General features: G+C 42.0%; 1 protein-coding gene across 1 annotated transcript in view; it reads left to right on the forward strand.

Annotated features, from left to right (window-relative positions):
• The window catches only part of CPZ (carboxypeptidase Z), a 36,298-nt gene that overhangs the window by 11,392 nt on the left and 3,757 nt on the right, over positions 1 to 21,149 (forward strand). Inside the window, exons 2-9 of the mRNA XM_052780585.1 lie at positions 1,277 to 1,300; positions 2,549 to 2,923; positions 3,704 to 3,916; positions 6,029 to 6,225; positions 7,186 to 7,347; positions 14,271 to 14,429; positions 18,392 to 18,527; positions 19,612 to 19,751. Of these exons, the coding sequence (XP_052636545.1) occupies positions 1,277 to 1,300; positions 2,549 to 2,923; positions 3,704 to 3,916; positions 6,029 to 6,225; positions 7,186 to 7,347; positions 14,271 to 14,429; positions 18,392 to 18,527; positions 19,612 to 19,751 (1,406 nt within the window). The remainder of the gene's footprint in view (positions 1 to 1,276; positions 1,301 to 2,548; positions 2,924 to 3,703; positions 3,917 to 6,028; positions 6,226 to 7,185; positions 7,348 to 14,270; positions 14,430 to 18,391; positions 18,528 to 19,611; positions 19,752 to 21,149) is intronic.

Here is a 21,149-nt window from a genome sequence, read left to right on the forward strand (position 1 = left end):
AAGGATTATAAAATGCTGGTGCTAGAGTTAGAATGAAGTAGGATAGGGAAGAAATACATCCCCTCATATCCACCAAAGGCTTAATTGCTTTACAAGAAAGGTTTGCACAGCATTATGTGGGACCAATAGATTTGTTAGGGGAAGATCCATAAGGCATCTTGGTATGTACAGAAGGACTCACGTGGGCTTTTAGACAAAACCAGATTACTAAAGACCTACATTTTCATTAGTGAAATTTCCTAGGCACCTAACTTACAGTTTTTAAGCATGCCTAGAAATATCGTCAAGTTGTCAGGGCTAGGCAGCTCAACGTCTTTTTCAGACACAGGCCTGATTTCTTACACAACCACACTTTAGATATATCGTTAAGTCCTCCTTTTTAAGGTAGATCAAAGACTGGCTGGTCAGTGTGCTTGTCTGGCCATGCCCTCTGCCTGACCCTTGTAGTCTATCCTGTCTTCTTATTAAACTCCATTTCCAACTCTTTGCCTGGGTAAGGGTCTCTTTTTTTGTTTGTGGATGGGGGTGTATGGGGCTCCACATGCCAGTGACTGGTGTGAGACCACGGGTCAGAGGGGCTTGTTTGCTTGGGGTGCAGCAGCTGGAGGGACCTGAGTGCATGTGCCTTGTGTGCGTATGTCAGTGTGTGCAATGGCTAGCAAACACCAAGCTGGACTAGCAGTGGACAGGACAAAAGATTTGGGAGCTAGGTATTTGAGTGGCTGTGATCCTGGGCTGGATACTGAAAAGACCGGGAGGTCTCGGAGTTGGCTACTGGAGGAACCAGGAGGTCCAAGCCAGCTATTGGGAAGACCAGTGTCTGGCGCTTGGCAACCAGTGAGACCCTCGGTCTGGGCCAGCTACCAGGGAGACCAGCATGTGCGTCAGCACGTGAGGCAACTGGGAGATCAGTGGATCCAGGGGCCAGCTACTGGGTAAACTGAGTCTAGCTACTGGGGTTCCAGTGTGTCTAAGCTAAGCTACTGGAGGGATCCACCTGTACTTCTTTTCCATCAGTGGTCTTTTATCGTGATTAGCCAGAAAGGGGAACAGGATGACGCTTTTGGTGCTGTGTTTGCCTGTACTGTGTTTTCTCTATGTGTATATATGTAACGTGTGCCTGGTGGGAATATGTGCTTGTCCCTGGTATGGCTGGACCCCAGGACATAGAGCTGCAGCAGCCTCTGTGGGGCTACCAGATTGGACAAATCCTAACATGAGGGAGGAACCATGGATACCTGCCCCATAATGCTTTTTTTTCCCTCTTTATTTGCAGGTCAATGCCAAACTGTACAGAAAGGTATGGTGTGACTTTGGTTGCTGTCCTTGGAGAATCTCAAAACTTTAAGTATTTCTTCATTATTTTCTGAAAGATTTTCTAATGTTGGTGCTATAGTAGGTCTTGTTCCTAGAGAGATGATCTCTTTCACACAAGGGAGGATTTTGCTGCTGTGACAATGGTATTTGTTATCAGCCAGAGACATTAGCAAGAGCAGGCAGCTCAAACATAGGCCCATTACTGTAATATCCAGTAATTTTATGAAGAGACATCTCTCTATTACTGCCTTTTCACCTCTGAGTGGGTTGAAGGTATTACCAACATTTATCCTTCCTAAGACCTCTTAACCTGATTTCTTAAAATGTATTAGGTTTATAAGCATATACATGTAAGCACATTTATGGGCCTGCTTGCCTGTGAGTTAAGTCCCAGAATAACTTTTGATCTCTTTGGGCAATTTCAATCAAACTTCACAGAGGGGTTGCAGTTTCAGAGATATTAAAGTCTAACAAATTTTGTGGGGCCAAGCAAAGAAGAGAGATATCTTACTGATACCTCCCCCACTAAAGAAAAAAAAATCTGTATGATCTCACACCTCCTCCATGAACCCATACCAAAACGCAAGGACAGGGGAGAAAGTGATATCACAAATACACTTTATTCAGGAATCTGAGTTTTTCCCATGTTAGACACCAGCAAATTCACATCTCAACAGGGGATTTTTCTCTCTTATGGATGCTCTGGTTTTTAATACGCTCAAACTATATTCTTAATTTAAATCAGAGAAGATTTAATTGAGTATGAGACAGCCTTTCCTTTGGAAATCAGGCTTTATTAATTTTGGTGGTTTCCAAGCTGTTTGTTAAATGACCTCCCATGTGGGCTGGTACTCCAGTGTTTTCTGGCCAGGGATTTGTCCTTTCCTTGCTCTTCAGGTATTGAATTAACAAAATAAATCTTATTTTAGGAACAGTGCTTATCAATCAGATAGCCCCTGATGCCCCATCAATTTGTCAGATAGCATTTGAATTCTGAATGACATCTACTTGCATCAAACTGTTCGCAATCAATCCCCAGACCAAGCATACTTTCCATCATCTTTCTATAAGTGGTTTTAGACATCAAATTCATTCGAGAGTATTGCAAACTGTCTCCAGTCTATCCATGAACAAAAACATAAGTTCATTGAATGTGTTATTTGTGATGTTGTCTCTGAACTATTCAGTGTCAGTGAAGCAAGTTATTTTTCGTATGTTCATCTTTTCATAGCAAAATGCGTGGACATTGCCTTAAGTTCTTGTACTGATGTTGCCTATACTCAAATGATGTATCCTAATTTTCTGGATCAGAAGTCTCGAGAAGTGATTGAGTACAGCTCCGAGTACATCCTCATCAGCGTGCTGCATAACTTGCTCCAGGGAGAATGCAATCCGGACCTGAGGCTCCTGGGCTGCTCAGTGCTGGCCCCGCAGTGCGAAAAGGACAAAGTTATAAAGCCCTGCAGGCATGTCTGTGAAAACCTGAAAAAAAATTGCCTCCCTGCCTTTGATGCAATAGACATGGCTTGGCCCTACTTCTTAGACTGTGACCGCTTTTTCGCTGGGGAAGAAGAGGGATGTTTTGACCCGCTGGCAAAGCTGCGAGGTAAGGAAGGAAACTCTGCTGACACATCTTACTCGTCTAGGTGGGAAGGGTCTCATCTCACTCAGCTTGACATGTCTATGGCACAAAACCTCACTGCTTGTCATCTCAGCTTGTCGTCTTTATAGACACCTGTAAGGTGTGATTCATTTTGTTCCACCTATTTTAACCACTTAATTAAACTGTGCTCAAGAAGCATATGTTTCTCTCCCTCATATACAAAGAGCATCAAGACAAGCAGCTCAGAACAAGATGTTGAGACTGCCAATGTGCATTTAGATAAGCCCTACCATGTATGATAGCTGTCTGTATATCTGAAATATTTTATTTAAAAACTGAAACTTTAATGCACTCATAAATTCATGACTACTTGACAAGCTTAACAGCTCATTAAAATAATCTCATTAATGATTGTCACAAATTTTTGTTTGGATGAAGAAGATCCAGATAGCTGAAGACAGATGAATCTCATAAAAAATGAGTTTGATCCACCACATTCAAAGGGAAAAATCTGTACATTTTGTGACTAAAATGTGCTAAGCATGCCAAAGGACAAATTATAACTTGTCGTTGCACAAAATATTTGTCAGTGTGCATATGCATTATATTGCAAACAAAATATGCCACAGTGTAGCATGTACTACATAGATTTAAGGTTTTGATTACGGCTGTATTTTCTATAATTCTACTACTGAAAAAGGTATTTTGCAGAAAAGTGCAGGCATTCATACAATCCTCTGAGCACCATGATTTTAAACACTGTGTTACAATTTTTCTTCACAGGAGAAGTAGATGTTGAAGAAGATTTGCCTTCAGACTTGCCAGGAACTTTTATTCAGTTCAAACACCATTCATATTCCCAAATGGTGAGCACATTGAAGAAGACTGCTTCTAAGTGCTCCCATATTGCAACAATTTACAGCATAGGTCGCAGTTTTGAAGGGAAGGATCTTCTCGTGATTGAGTTTTCAACCAAGCCTGGACACCATGAACTGCGTGAGTTATATCAGTGTTGATCAGGTTGCTTGAGGGGAGTCCAGATTATCTGAGTGAAAACAGGTCCTTTTCATGGGATATCACTTAAACTGTAAAAAATATTGATTCAAATACGTTTCTCCTCCTATGTTTTCCTGAATTACAGTGATAGCTGATGATTCACTATAGCAGTTACAGTCTGGTTGCAATTTCCTAACTTTATTGACCTCCATTTATGACCATGGTTGACATTCCTTGTTCCTAGATGTATGACGGAGTACTTGGTTGCAGTGATATGGCTATTATTTATTTGTGCCCAGCGTACAAAGAAGTTGCGATAGTTTTCTGTTACTGACCTGCCTTCTCCATCATCTACCACTTCCTCAGTCTCCTTTTATTTATCGCTGGACCATCAAACCCTACACACTTCCTACAAGTAATGCCTGTCCCGAGTCTAAACATAGTCCTTCACATCCTAAAATACATGCAACTTGTGAGAAGGCCTCAGATACAGAAGGACATTGACATCAAAAAAGGGCAATGCAACACAGAAAACAATACTCCTGACCAGAGATTCAGGTCAGTGCAATACCTGTCAGTGTAACAGGTGAGTGATACAAGGAATTTATGTTATCAGAGCGCCTGAACACCTTTAGGATATGAGTCCTCGCAACTTTTCTGCAAAGGGGAACAGTGCTGATCTCTATTTTGTAGATTCATCACTGAGACAGCAAGGGCCAGATTTTTAAATGTTCTAAATTCTTCAAAGTGTAGATCATTTTCTTGGGGAGTATTAGGTATTATTTTCCAGTTACCAGCTCCCCGCTCAAATATAGTACCTGGCTGAATCCAGTGGACTGGTATGGCCATTGCTGCATACCAAGAGTCTCAGGTTGCTTCTGATCAGACCAGCTCCAGCATCAAAGCAGCCTCAGTGGTGTAGCAGACCTGAACTACACCTGACTTAATACTTTATTGAGATTATCATCTCAGGTCAAGCTACTGTGTCCTCTGTGTGCTATGCTGCAGGGGAGTCAGAGAAGACGGTGAAGACTGGTGTTAGCTTTGTTTTCTCCCGGCCACGCTGCCTTGCATGGTATAGAGGTGTTTTGAGGTGCCTTTAAACTTGGTCAAGATCCCAGTAGACATCTTTAACAGAGCAAAGGTCTACATTACTATTTCCTGGCCTATCACCCTTCCTCTCTTGTCTAAAGAAAAGAAATTGCAGGTGTCTTTTCAAGCTGATATTCCATTTGCCAGGAAAACACAAAGCCTATGAATTAGGCTTTTCAATTAAAACTGTGATACAGCATGATAAAAGAAGGTAGTTTAACATGTTATCTAGCATTTCCTTCTAAATCTGTTGCTCCATGCTGCTCAGGATAGCATAAAAGAGGGTGCAAATAGCTCTAGAGTTGGAGATTTTGCCAGCCTGAGCAAGCTGGCATAGTAGCTCTGTGCCAGCCCTCTCCTCCAGTGTCTGGTGCTCGAGGCTGGCCAGGATCAAAGACAAAGATGAAAGGATAGATGGGAAAGGGTGTCCTCAACGTGCATCTATTTTCTACTTTCCATTAGTCTCTAAAGAAGGATGGAAACAGAGAATAACTGCAGGTAATTGTGAAGTTATATGTTTCTAATAGTCTTATTCCAAGGCTATTTAGCCTAAAAGCCACTTTTTATGCACGACCTAATTTCTGTTCCAAATAGAGGGGTAATACATTACACATCTGCAGGTCGTTTCTAGGATCTGTGACAATATAAGGCATTGAAGCCGCCCAAGGTAAGTGAGAGTGCCAGGGGTGTATTTTGTTCCTTGCCAGCCATGGCTTGACGTTTTTGTTTGCAGCATTCTTTGTTCACAATTAATGATGAGTCCAGCAAAAGCTCAGAGCAACAATTGCCTCTTACTTAAGTATGGACTTACTTGATTTCACACTATTCAAATTGTCACTGAACTGACTTGTAATGGAGGGAAATTCACCTGGAACTGGTGTGCTATTTACAGGAACATATGCATTGAATTAGTGTAAATAAAACTTTCTGACTCATCAGTAAGCTATTTGGGTTACTCTGCTTTTGGAAGCCATCCAGATATAATCAAATTAAAGCCTCTCATTACTTCATATTCCACAGTCAAGCCAGAATTTAAGTACATTGGCAATATGCATGGAAATGAAGTTGTGGGGAAAGAACTGCTAATATACCTCGCACAGTATCTGTGTTCGGAGTATCTTCTCGGGAACCCTCGCATCCAGACCTTGATTAATAATACCAGAATTCATCTCCTACCTTCACTCAACCCTGATGGGTATGAACTGGCTGCAGAAGAGGTAAAAGACTTTTTATAAGGAAATGTTCAGGGCTTTATGTTTCTAAAATTCCCCATGGGAAGGGACAAACTGGGAGGGAAGTGTCACATATGGAAGGGAATGTTAATAATCAGCAGCCAGAATCCCAGGCTGGTTTGGTGGTAGGTTGCTTTCCAAAGATGATGTGAACAGAGCTAAGAGGAAATCAGAGCCATATTTGTCATTTTTGCTGCCTGCATGCAATGACGTGGGAATGACTGTTACTTTTTCACACATTTAGCCCTCTCTGCTATCAGTTCTAGAACAAAATGCCCACTGACTCACTGTAATGACTGTTAAATTATTTTATAAGTAAATGTAGTTTAATACTGTGGAATAGGTGGTCTTCCTCTTTTAAAAGAGCAGTTATAATAAAATGTGAATGTTTTCTGTACTGTCACACTTTCATAACGGATGGCAATTTTCAGAGATCAGCTGGTGTCTGAAGGAGACCTGTGAAAGCAAATCTTCTATTTTATGTTACCTGACCTTCTTCTTTTCATCTCACTTTTATCACTAGCACCATTAGCATGAAAATAAGGCCTTTCTTCTTCTGTGTTTGCTCATGTGGTGAGCTCTGTCTGTTTTATGAGTCTGGGGTTATTGCATTCTCCCTGATCCTGTCTCGCAGCGTCAGCTGTATTTTCTTTTTCTCCCCCTCTAACCCACTCTGCATGCTGCTCTGTGCTGAGTAAGAAGCTGCTGTGTTCCTCTCATGAGTCACGTCTCTGGTGAGTGAAATGCTTCCTGCATGCTAGTTAGTGCGTTAGTGTTCATGGGGATAAAAAATGATTAATGTGTGGTTTTTTAACAGGACAGACATTTTCAGTTCACTTCTTTTAAAACTTCCCCTTGATTAAAATGGCATTTTAAACAATTTGCACAAAGTGTTATTTTGAGACAGGAAGTAATTCTGAGTTTGGCTTCTATGTTACAAATTAGGGAGCTGGTTACAATGGATGGGTCATTGGACGACAGACAGCTCAGAACTTGGACCTGAACAGAAATTTCCCTGATTTGACGTCTGAGGCTTACAGCAGAGCTGGGATTCGTGGGGCCCGCCTTGACCACATCCCCATTCCACAATCCTACTGGTGGGGTAAGGTATGAATTACAGATTTTATAAATCACATATACTACAGAACAACTCAGGAATTAAGAAACTGAGATTGCCTGGTCTGAAGTTATTCTCTGGTAATCAGATTTTATAAGTAGGTCTAAACTGGACAGGCTCAGAATTGACATCAAAATTCATGGTGTAGGTCTGGGCAAAGAGGCAGGTGTCACAAATCATTGGGAAAATTTGCGGATAATTTGGATTTTTCTATTTTAGTCTAAGAATAATGACTGTTAGGAGAGGGTCACAAGGGTGTAATGATTCATTATTAGTGATTTAAACTGTGGTAGCATGTTAAAGACTTAATGGATTTGGCTCTCATTACACTAAGCTCTGCACAGGTTTGATGCAATAGCAGTTTCTGTCTTGGAGAACATACAAAGGCTTCATGTGAACTTATATGGCATCAACTTCCACAAAAAGGATGTTTATAAATGACTGTAACCAGCTGGAGCAATGGAAACAGCCTGTCAAGCTGCAGTGGTGCTGGAAGGGAGAGTTGCTGCTGCCTCCAGTCCCAGGGAGCAGGATGGAGGCAGCACTGCAGGGCCTGGCACTCATCATCACTAAGCTTCGTGTTACGTGATGTCCAGGAATGCAAAGCTCAGTCCTACCTGTGTCACTGGCAGCCCGGCAGCCCCCAACACTAACAACTTGCAATGGAACTTAGCTCCCCTTGAAAGAAGAAACACAGGAAGCCAAATCAGTAGTTCTGATATTGGGAGCTCTGCTTTTCTGCTGCTTTTAAACTCATTTTATTCTAATTCAATTTTTATAGCTAGCACAAAGCCTCAGACGGGTGGGGAACAGGGTTGTTTCAGCAGCTGGTGCATTAGCAGAAGATTTGAGAGACCATACGTCAGTTTTCTACTCTGCTGCAGGTGATCTCATATGAGGCCAGGTCTAGATCCCAAAAGCATCTCTGATGCTGCCCCAGGGTTTTGAAACCCCATTTCACAGTAGTGAAATCTGGATAAAAGCACCTCACTTCCTCAGGATAATGTACACATGAGGATGCAAAGCTGTGAGAAGCTCAGTAATGCACACTGTATTAGACCATTGATTTTTGACATAACTAAGCTCAAGAAGTTTATTCTGTTTTATGCATGTTATCATACAGATCCCAGCTCATGTCACTGGATTGCAACATGAGTATAAGGTCACAAGCTTAATAGTTTCCAACTTTTAACTGAATAATGACAGATAACAGTGAGCTGGTAAATGCAAGTAGAGTACAGAGCCTCAGATGGGAAAGAAGGGTTGAGAGCATGTGGAGAAGAGTCTAAGGTCCAATGAAAACAGCTGGAACAAAAGGGGATTTTAGGAGAAAAGTCTAGAGCGATAATAGTTCTGATTCACTCCACTTGTGTATGGTAGTTTTTATAGCTGTACATCTGAGAACCATGTATAGATATCAAACTGAAACTTTTCTTCAACAAATGAATGGTGTATGAATGAATACAGAGAATCTTGGGAGCAGGATTAGGCTCAGCCTTGCAGATACCTGGCTTGACACCACATTGTTTGCAGAGGCAACCTGAGCACTGCAGGTATGAGCTCTGAGCTGGATGCACTACAGAGTCTTACCTGGTCTCCCAGCGGGTTTGCTTTCCCACGTAGGACTGAGTCTTGGAGCCATCCCTGTTATCTTTTTAGGAAACCCCCTTCCCCATCCTCTAAAGACGGGACTTCAGCTGGGGATGCCTGCGTTTCACAGCAATTCTTTGAAGATGGCTCATTTTAGTTCAGTATCTGTCATCCTGTTCCCATAGAGCAAAACAAGATTATTCCATTAGTCAGCAACCTGACAGCTTTTGTAACATTAAGTACTGTTTACTCAGAATAATGTGCTACATCAAAAATATATAATAAGACAAGTCATTACAAACATATATATATGTTTCTAGCTTACTGGGAGTCATTGTGCTATTTCAGACCCTCTTGCAGAGCCCATCTCTCTTGGTAACAGCTTCTCACTGGGTTCCTGATTTGAGAGCAAGTGTTGGCTTGCCCTTAACCTTGTCAAGGTTGGCCAATCCACGCAATTGCAGGTCTGTTAGCTGCCAGGCTTTTTGACCCACATCGATGTACGTGCTTTCCTGGGGGAGATGCTTACAGGGAGATGTTCCCTGTCTTAGGAACACGAACTCACAGCCACTTACTTCTGTTCCTGCCAAGGTTGTATAGCTCAGCCACCAAGCACTGCCACCAGCCTGTCCACAGATATAGCTGATGAGTCAGATTGTGTCTGCAACATCTCACTTACTTACCAGACAAGAGTCCTTTCTTTGCATGGCTCTTTGCAGAATCAGTAGTGAGGGTGCCAGTCTCCTGGGAGCTCTTTCATGGGCTGTATTGTCCCCTGAGCTATGTGTAGACAGGCTACAGGAATGCCTGGCATGCCTAAAAAAGTAATTCAAAATGCCTTTGGTTTTCCGTGGAGGTATCCAGGAAGGCTGCTTTTGCCCTTTCGGCCTCGACGTAGTGGCCACGCAGCAGACTTTGAGGCGTGAAGGAAAGGATGGAGATCTCCCTCCAGCCATGCGCTCACTTGGTCTCTGCATCCAGAGGTGCAGGGTTGAAGGCCCAAGCACCACTGAGGAAGGACAAACATGGCTTTGACCCCTCTTTGTGCCAGTGCCTGGTGCAAGCTGTGAGATTGCCTCACACTGTGCAGCCCAGAGTCCCAGTAACTCTCTGGATTTTGTGGCTCTAACCTCCCTGCTCCCTCCCCAAGTCCTGCTTCTGCCCTGGCCCTTCTGATGGTCTTTGGGATGGTCGGTGGTAGACAGCCGCTTGCAGAAGTCATTTTTACAACCATGTATTTAGCTTTCTTAGATGCTGTGTAACATCATAACAGTTTATAGAGGGCTGGATGGAGACAGCCTAACACTTCTCCCACAGTTACCCCCACTGCTGCGGCCAGCTCTGCCCCAGCTGCAGCGTGCTGGTCACCCTGGGGTGTCTGTCACCACAGACAAGGGACCAGGAAGCCTTGGCACACAACCACCCTCGGTCTGAGCTCTGCCTCAGTGGGTGCAGACCCGGGGTTATAAATACATCCCTTCTCCTGCAAACCTTTTCTTGTTCTTGAAGAAGAAATTGAAATAAGGTGGTGGTCCAGTGATTCATTCCTCAGGGAACCTCTAGATGCTCTCCTGACCTCAAAGTGGGTCCTGACCTAAACAACACCCGAAGCATCTCCAAATCCATATGCTTTGCAGAACAAATGAGGGAACTAATTTGCCTGTGACCTGGATGGCACCACAAAAACCTCCTTGCCGGCTGCAGTTTCACATGGTTCAGAAACCTGGCATGAAGCGGTCTCACAGCCTCGTGTCCCTCTCCTCTGCCGGTGGTATCACAGGACAGCCAAATCAGCTGTCCCATAATGAGCTTCAATTTTGTCAGGCAGATGAACCTGTGGCTCTTACAGTAGTTGGCTTTGTGCATGCAAAAGCATTAGACTGGATGTTTCAACACCAGCCTCTCAGCTTTCATTTACTTAATAGTGTTTATTACCTGCCTTATTAAAGCAATTATCTGAGTATTGCAGGGCATTGTATAAAGATCAGAAAATGGAAAGTGAGCTCCCAGCCAATCCCATAGACTCAGGAGAGCTCTTGCCTCTCCGTAACCCTTGCTGTACGGTGTGTTTTGTTCCCCACTATTATGAATTATTGTAATAAGTGGTCTGAGGGCTCAGACTGAGAGGCTGCAGGCTTCATCTGAAATGAAGTCAGTTAAATTGGCTTGATTCAAACAGAATTTAGAAGTATGTGCCAGTGAAGGCTGGCATAGTCTTTGGGAAAATGAGTCTGGTTGCTTCTAAAAGGGAAAAAAAAAATCTTTGAAAGCCATGGAAACAGTGACTAATTGCAGTATAATCGACAGAAATGACATTCAGGTTTAAAAAGGGTAGTGGCCATTCCCTGTACTTATGCAGAAATAATTCAGCTGTTTTCTAATTGTGCCTCAAATTGTTCTTGTGAGATGGATGCTTTAAAATTGATCCCCTCTGACTAAAAAGCAAGAGCCCTGGTGAAAAAAAAAATCAAAACCCACAAAACCCACATTAAAGGAGAAGTCTATGAATAGTCAAAGGCCAGAGTGACACAGATAGCTCATCTGGTGGAGCTGAACCAGGATGTACACATTTCAAAGCCTTAATCACCGTACATGATGTCACTGAAATGCTATTAGGATAAAAATAGTGACATTGAAACTCCTGATTTTCCACAACTTCACTTCAATAAGACGTTGGCTCTGTGACACAGCAGTGTCTCGTGGCTTATGCAGGTAACTAGTGAGCGAGTTGGCTAATCAGGGGGAGGGACTGAATTTAGGAGCTCTCTAAATAAAACTGTGCATTTCACCCTTGCCCACTGAGTTGCAGAAGCAACTTAAAAATCTTTTTACCGAGGCCCAAGACTGCTGTTTGGAAGCAGGGCTGATTCTGGCATCAGGCATGCCCTCTCTGGCTGGGCAGCAGGAGCTGGGGCAGCTGCAGGCAGGGCAGGGAGCTGCTGAGAGTTTGGGGCAGCATCTTCCTGGGCAGTGCTGGTGCTGCGGGGCTTGGAGGGCACGGGCTTGGTGCCAGATCCTCAGCCACCCCATGAACCCCCAAACAGGGATCCCTGGAGCAGGCAGTGCTGCTCGCAGCCCCTTACAAACCACCTGGGCTCTTCTCTTCAGAAGAGATGGGCTCAAAGGATGAACAAAGCACTTTCGGGGTTCAGGTGGGAGTGGCTGGTTCAGTCCCAAATTCCCTTGGGATGAAGGTCATTATCAGACCAAACCAGGGCATTGTGCAAAGACTAGAAAAGCAAATACTTTGACTGCTGCAGGTAGCATCCTTCAGATGCTGCCAGGTTCCTTGTCACAAAGCCTGGTGGGCTGTTTTCTTCTCCCACCTCTGTGTTGTGTAAGTGGGTGTGTGAGACTGCAAAAAGTGCAGAGCATTTGTCCTTTCCTTTCAGGATGCCCTTTACCTGCCTTTTAAAAAATGTTTTTCAGGTCATGCCCTTCATGGAAACTCTGTGTGTAATCTTCCCAGTTATGAAAAAAACTTGGTTAGGTTTCTGGTGTGCAAAGTGCATTCTGTGCATTTCTGAGTTGGTCAGACTTTACCTGTTACATCTCATCTTACATTTAAGTTGCCTGTTTATAATACCGAGATTGAAAGGGTTGTGACACAGAGATTCAGAGGCTACTGCTAGGTTGACAGAAAAAATGGACCTGGCCTGTTTCTCCTGAGGACAAGTGGCACAATCTGACTTGTGTCCATGCACTAACCAGAAATTACTGCTTTAGTGATTCACCTTACAGCAGTGGGAACCCTCAGGTTCCTATTTCTTCCCAAGTACAAGGTACAGCCTTTTCAAATAGCACCTCTGCAGTGGCTGGAAGGACTAGTTCAGCTCAACAACTACAGAATGGCATTTTAAGGAAACCTGAAAACTAGGAGGACTCAGTTAATAACTATGGCATCTGAAGGGAGGTAGCCTCATGCCTAGGTCAGAAATGGGCGGGGTGATGTCTTCTTAAAACATTCCAGGTAAAACTGTATTTAGACACAGCTTTTTACTCAGACTGTTTGCTTTCTACCTCCTTGCTGGGAGCTGTAATACATCCATGGTGCAGCTTTGCTTCACAGTGTTTTTCTCTGCTCCACACGTGTTTGTGTTACCCACTCCATCCCCAAAGCTGTGATTTACCAATAGCAGAATTGGGACTGATCCAAAGAAAACAGGAATTACTATTATTGCAAATCTAATGTCTAGGTCTTTAGGTTTTTTGGTTGGTTCGGTTTGGTTTTTGTTTGTTTATTTTGTGTTTTTTTCCTGCACATTGCTGACTTGATTCACTGTTACTGGTCATTAGCCACTCTGGGACCCTGGCTGGATGATTTTCTAATGGCTGATGGAATCAAAGCAAAGGGTGGCATGCAATGTTAGCTGTCCGATGTAGATGCTGAACTAAGTCCATCATAAAGGATCTTGCTAATTTTTTTAAAAACCTGCGTATCTGCACTTGTGCAAAGCAGAGTCCGGATTAGCAGCCTCTGCCCTCACCCACTTTCCCCCTGGTAACTTCACAAGCTGCAAGGAAAAGAACCTCACCTCCTCCGAGGGCACTGGCGTGTGTCTGGGCTTGCAGGGACCGGCCACCAGATGACACTGTTACCCCTAAGAATTAACTCACACCGGAGCAGGTCCCCAGAACAAGGGGATGAAGGAGCCTCCGGCATGCAGGGCGAGATGGGTGCCTGAGCATCTCTGGCAGTCCAGTGCCCACTCCCTTGGCCACCGTTACTGAGCACGGACTGTCAGAAAGACGAATTTTGTGACTTAACTGCGGCAGTTCACTGCAGGTAAACTGCAGTCATTGCTGTGTTTTATAGACATTACCTTTCATTTATTTGCAGATGAACCTGGACCAAAGGACAGCAAATGAGACAATGTATTTCCAACAAGTGCTGAGAATTACAAATTGATCCCCATATTCCAGTTTACCCACCCAAAGTAAATCCTGCTGATTCGGAGATGAAATCCAATAAGGAGTTTGGTTTGCAAGTAGGGTTACAACGCCACAATTTTTCAAGCCTAAAATGCTGCTATCATCACTTTCAGCTGCTGAAAATGTCATTGTAATAAAAAGTTATTCTTTTATCAAAGTTTCTCTTTCTTTTTTTTTCATTTTTTCCACAGTGAACAGTGTGTCTCATCTGTTCCCTGGAGCAAACTGAGGCTCTTCCCCCATTAACCTTTGGGATGGAAGAGCCAAAAAGCCTCAGCATTCTCCTTTCTGACACACTACCTTCTCCTCTGGGCTTCATCCTGCCCAGGATCAAATCCCTTCAGAGCTGCATGACTACTCACAGCTTTTTTGTTTTTCTCCTGGATTTCAGGTGGCCCCTGAGACGAAAGCAGTCATGAAGTGGTTGAGATCTATCCCATTCGTGCTCTCTGCCAGCCTCCATGGGGGTGAGCTGGTTGTGACCTATCCTTACGACTATTCGAGGCATCCTATGGAAGAAAAAATGTTCTCCCCTACACCTGATGAGAAGGTAATATTGTTTTTGCAAGGTGAGCATATCGATATGGTCTTCACGTGTGGAACTATGGAAACTTTTTCTTTTAACAAGTAACAAACTTTGATTTATTTAGATTGTATACATGTGTATACATGTATGCATGCAAGTATGTATTAAATATGCAATAAATCACACGTTTGTATATATAATGCATGTATATATATATATAATATGATTTATACACCTATTTAATGTGCTTTAAAAAATAGGATCATTTACACACTATCAGCTTGATCTGTAAAGATTTATCCATGTTTTGTGGGGCCACACATGATTTCACAAGGCACAGGTTAGGAAAAGCCAGGATTTTACTATTTAAAGGGTGTAGGCTGTGATATTTTTACCACTGATTTCCAGAAGAAAAGGAACAAGCCTGACCAGCAGTGTTATTTTCTGTTGAAATCTGTAGGAAAAAAAAAAGACCGGCTGCCATATGGTGGCAGCCTTGTAACATTTATTCCAGGTCAGATGAACGGGAATGGTTTTCCCCTTTCGTCCCTGGAAAGTGCCCCATTTGGGACTCACTGTAAATCTTCTGTGAAATTTTTTGCCATCTTTCCTATTTCCCTTTGGTTTCCTCAATCTAGTATTCATTGCCGACATGCCCACTAGGAGAACAGCTAGTTTTTCAGCCTTCTAGCATATGCTAAAAGTGTCCCTGGCCTCTTAAGAAAAAGTGATTCTTTATATAACAAACAGCAGCTGAAAATAGTCAGAAGTTGATCTTTGACTTGAAGCATCCGTTATCTTTGAGCATATCTTTGGGCTGACTACTTCTAAAGTGACAGTTCTCACCAGCACATATTAAATATTTAAATATTTATGACTATTAAACTTTTTCCCTATCAATCCATTTCTTCTGAGCTGTAGGATACCTACTGACTATGCATGTATGACAATGATTTAGCAGTAAAATAAACTAGGCACTGCACAGTAAAAAGAAATATCTGGTGGGTGGTAATGAAAGAAACTCTTGGCGAGGACTAGGGCAAATCAGAAACCTGTGCACTTATATCCCATCACCTGGGCTAGGGGTATTTTGATTTATGCGTACATGGTGGAGGAATATGGCCGTGTGTGCCTTACCAAGCAGTTCACCTGTGGAGCAGCAGTCCCTCCATCATCTCCAGTCAGGGACAGCCTGTGTGTTTCGAGTGAAACGATGCAGTCACACGGACAAAGTGCTCCATCCCGATGCAGTACACAGGTGGGCAAGTGTGAATGGCATCCCTGGTTTGCGATAGTGTAAGACAGATGACCTCACACTGGTGACTGCTGCAGTCAGTGGCTGCAAAGCCTGGGAAGTTAGCTACAAACTTGGAAGTTTAAAACCTACAGGGGAGGGCTAGGGATGTCCTCAATTAAAACCACTTTTTCAAATGAGTCAGTACAGGAACCTTAACAACACTATCAGTATCACTTTAAATTTTGCCCAGAAAGTTAAAAAACCTGTACCTGTGAAGTGACAGGCATTTAAGTAATGTCACCTGCAGCTGCTGCTGCTGGGGAACCTGCATCCTGAAATATAGCAGCTTGTTTTACCTGCCACACATTAGCCATAACCGTTGTTCTGACTGCTAACCTGCCGAATTTGCAGTGCAAGGGGAAATGAGGCAAGTTTGCACCCTTGGCTGCAGCCCAGGGTGAAACGCTGCAATGCAGATAGTGGCCAGAAATTTAAAAGTCAAATTCCGCGTTGTATATTCAGACCAGGTTGCCCTGTTTGAAAACGCATCTGGGTGCTGCCACCTCCCTGTGTCCCCCATGGTGTATGTGTGGTAACACAAGGATCCTCTTGGCACCTGCTCCAAGACACTGCGGATTTCAAGACTCTTTAGCCTGCATCACAGCCTGGGCTGGTACCTGCTGAGATCAAGGAGTCTCAAAGCTGGACCATGTCCTTCCACTCACAGTCTTGCATCTGGTTCAGCCCACCTAATCCAGAACTTTCCCATTTTTCGGCTTTTGCAGAGATGGATGTTTTTAGCAGGCTCTTGTTGTTTTGTGTTGCACAAGAAGCTGCATTGATGCCTGTGCTCACTGGAGCAGAAAGGTGCACACCAAGTCAAATGCATTCCCTTTGGTGAATGGAAATACTCCCTTCTCTCCCCCTAAAAAACCCAACCTGTGGCAGTCAGTGGGGTAAAAGAGCTGGCCAGGGTAACAGAACCGACCTCATTTTACCAAATGAAGCATCAAGGCTTCCTCTGGGTTTTTTTTCCCTTTTTGTTCCACTTTATTATTCCTAAATGTCAAAGCTTTTTTGAGGTCCATGACTAGTCATACATTAGCTGCGAAGTGATAATAAGCATATTGGTATCTGAGCACATTTCAACTTTTTTTAAAAAAAGGCTTAACTTTTTTTTTTAAATCAAGTTCACTTGATTTTGGATTTCTCACTTTCTCTTCTCACTACCACACATCTTCTTTCACTTGCACTAGTGGACAGGCAAAAACCTTATGCCTTTTTGTGTGAAACAAGAGAAGAAAGACTTGGTCACTGGAAATAAAATGTCTGCAGATGTCTTTGGGAAAGGTGAGGAACATACTCCTAACATAGGCACTTTCTAAACTTTTAGCAAATATCTGCCACAGAAGTTTCAGAACTGGGACCCAAATTCCTGTAGAACTTAAAGATATTAGGCCTGGCCCCAGACTATTGGCAGTAAAAGTTCTTCTTAACATAATTAATTAACGTCCATTTCTTTCCAGCAGAACTTTGAAGGGGACTTAATTGTCCGAAGGAGACTTAGACACATACAAACTCAAAGGACATGCAAAAGCATTTTATATTAAGTCAGGATTTTCAGTGTCTGGTCATCAGAAGTATTTTGGTAAATTGTCTTTACACATACACTTGGTTACCTACCTGATCCCATAATTGGCTCAGCTTTGTGATTATTAGAAACATCCATAAATATTAGATCAAAGTTGTGTGCTTAATCATTTTGATCTTTATCCTTTATGACAATATCAAAGATGAAGTTTTAGGATCACTTCTAAAAATAGGATTTTAGCCACCCAAGTTCTTGCACATATTATCTTAAGCAATATGCAATGAAACTCATGATGCTGGGTATTAGGATCTAGTAGCATCTGATAATTGCTGTCATTTCAATGTTGAAATCTGAATTTATAGCTTTTGTAGATGAGGTTCAAATAAACAAAAAGGAGAGGGGGGATTTCTGTACAAAGTTTGAATAAACATTGGAGAAAAATGACAGGAACCTGATTCAAAGAAATGGTTTCTACAGATCACTGCTGTTTCTTCTGTCTTCACTACATGTACCTGTCACTTTTCCTTTCTGGGTGGTGACTCCTCTGCTCTTCATCAGTATCAACACTCTTAGGAAATCAGTGGTGACATCCTCCATTGCTACATCCTATCCTTCGCTTTTTAGGAATGGTTTCTGCCCCACAAAGAAGCAACTGTCATTGAGATCAAACTGGCAGGCTGTCCTGTGAGAGTGATAAGTGCAAAGCAAATTGACACTGTCATTTTAAACAGCAGCAGCTACTGAGAAGATCTGGTTGGGCTGAGGCTGGTGTAGGTATTTTTGAAAGGGTAAAAATAGCATGAGCTAAAACGTAATGGAGAGAGCTAATTTCAGCTTTAAAACCTGAGACTTGAAGTACAACCAAACATGCCCTCTACTCCTGCCCCAGATGATAGGTTGAAGCCAAGTATCACAAAATCCACTGGTATTTAATGTTGTCTCTGGCTAAATGTATTGAATTGCAGAGAAGGACCCTGGAGAAGAAGGCAAGTGAAAACTTCCTGGCAGAATATCCTTTCACAGAGGTTCACACACTCCAACGCCCTCGAGGACAGAGGGTGGCTCATCATCTGGGCTTGCAACAGCAATAGTTACTAGCAACAATGACAGTGTTTACAGTTTGTAAAAGCAAATGTATTTCAACCCGTTTTGTTACAGATGTTTAAAATGCTGGCTAAAGCCTACGCAGATGCACATCCAGTCATCTCGGATCGATCCGAACTTCGTTGTGGTGGAAATTTTGTGAAACGCGGAGGTATTATAAATGGTGCTGAGTGGTACAGCTTCACTGGAGGTAAAACCACTTTACCATCATATCAAGTGAGGTAAAACCTCTATATGACCTTTATGAGACACAAGGGTTTGAAAGAAATAATTTTATTCATTTCAATTTGCTTTCAGGCCAGACCCCTGCAAAATGTAACTTGTATGGGATTTAAGTAGCAAAATGTATGTTGGTAACATTCAAATTCAGATACCATGGGATGTATTCAGCCCTGATATGACCTGAGGAAAGTTAACAAGTTATACAAGGGTCAAATTTATTATTGCATATACTATCATTCTAGTTTTCAAATCTGAAATGTAGAAATACATGCTTAATGCTATGCTCTCATTCCTTAGCGACTTGAATTTGAATCCATCTTGCAGACTATGCAAGTGCTGCTTTTTCAATCTGTTTACATAAACTCTTTTTCAGGGAAAACAACTGTGCAAACATCCCCTTCATTTGTGCTTAGGTTGCTAATTTGATTTCCCCAATAATAGTATTTAGTTTTCTTCAGGATTCCTGAAGTACTGGCATCATGAAATATCAGTATTCATAAATTTTCAGCAGTGCTTCAGTTGTGTTTTCAAGTAGGACTCAGCTGGATCCCCAAATAATTATGTTGAAAATAGGCATTTAGAGAGCTTTGGGGCATGAGTGAGAATTAGGTTTAAATATCTTCGGCTTACATTCTTCTGAAAATTATATCCAATGTCTTTTGTACAGAAACAGTTTTGGACATACTAATGGCAAAAGGTCATCTCTTTGCTGGTGACCCTTGGCAATCACCTCTGATACAGCCGATTATCCAATTACCATGATTAACCAATCCTTATCTCTCTATTGCTACTTCTTGGTCAGGTGAATAATAATTTTAAATCATGCTTTTTCTACTGAAATAAGTGTCATTGTCATTAGTTAATTTGTAGTTGAAGCGAGTTGTAGAATTCTGAATTTGTTGAATACTTTTTATATATTGGCCATGCACACTCTTTACAATATATTAATCCACACCCACAGGGACTGCGTTCAGCTGACTGCAACAGCAAAGCTCCAGTTAAGGGTTACATGGCTTGTTCTTGATCTCTCCTTTTTCTTTTTAAACTTATAGGTATGGCAGATTTTAATTACCTTCACACAAATTGCTTTGAAGTTACCGTGGAGGTAGGATGTGAAAAGTTTCCTTTGGAGGAGGAATTGTTTACAATCTGGCATGAAAACAGAGATGCCCTTCTGAATTACATGGAAATGGTACGGCTCTGCTTTTACAGACCTTTGGGTTTACAGTTTTTCTTTTTCATTCTTTATCAATCTTCGTTTCTTTACAGTTTCCCTGGTTAGTTATTGAGATAGCACCGAATCAATCATCACACTCCATCAGGAGCCCTGGTGCCTTGGTTTGTCTAGCAGGACACACAGATAATACTTTGCCTATACTGCAGGAAGGATGGAGATTGAGGACTGTAAAGGCCTTGAAAACAGTGAGAAAGAGGATTATAAATACTTTATGCAACATTATAAATCAACTGTCCAAAATTTAATGCTAGAGAAAACCCACATATTCAGAAAAATATGAATCAACCTTTCTCTTGAAGAATAAACCAAGATCTGCTTTCCAGAGAGCTTCCTGGAACTTTTTCCTTTCCATATTCCATGTTTTTGGCCCAAACCCTACTGCATGGCAGCAGGAGATTTAGATTCAACTAAAATGGGGAGGTTCTAAGTATCTTGCTAGAAATGCCTTTTCCACACTTTTCAGCTTGATTTCTTTATGAAAGTAAGTAAAAAATATCTGAAGCCTGATCTTCTAAAGGAACAACTGTATGTCTGTGAGCATTAAAACATGCCATTTAAAAGTCATTTTTAATAATAAGTTTAAGCTCGACAAAAACAAATACCTCATTGACAATAAGTAAGTGAATACAGAAACAGAAGTTGCTCATCTTTCTCTCAGCCATTAGTAGATTAGCTTTCTGTCATGCCTTATTTTGATAGAGTACGCAGTAATTTAAATTTGTTAGGAGTGTTTTTATGGCCTTTCTAAGCAACCTCTTGCTACTTGTGGTAAGTATTATCATTCAATAAAGTCTACAGTACAGACCACCAAACTCATTTCATTTTACAGCTGTCTGATGAAAATGAGTTTTAGTGAATCCAAATGGAGCTGGGTTAAATCCATATATATTGCAACTGAAGTCTTCAAGATGTAAAGATTTTTATAGTGTGAGATACTGTAGAAGTCTATGCCGGAAAAGCTTTTTGAGTAAATGCAGGACAGTAAGCAAAACAACCTTGTAGATAAGGATGACTGAATTACTACCGATAAGGATTAAGTCTGCCATAACCAATTCAAACTTTTCTTATTCTGATATATACCAGGCTGTTTGATGTGTGTACAAATCTACTTGGCTTAACACGCAGAAGTAGAATTCATTTTCATAAACACCAATCTCTTCTCCCTGTCAAAAGTGATATCAAAACACTCTCCCAAACTTATGTGACACAGACTTGAGGCAAAATGAAAAATAGTATATTTACTAAAGCAAAACACATCAATATTGTTAAAGAAATTTCAATTTCGTCATTTTTATCCTGTCATGTTGTAATTGCAAAATTATTATTGAAGTTGGATGAGGTCATACTACTTTG

Source organism: Harpia harpyja, chromosome 2 (assembly GCF_026419915.1).
Source record: "Harpia harpyja isolate bHarHar1 chromosome 2, bHarHar1 primary haplotype, whole genome shotgun sequence".
Lineage (NCBI taxonomy): Eukaryota > Metazoa > Chordata > Aves > Accipitriformes > Accipitridae > Harpia > Harpia harpyja.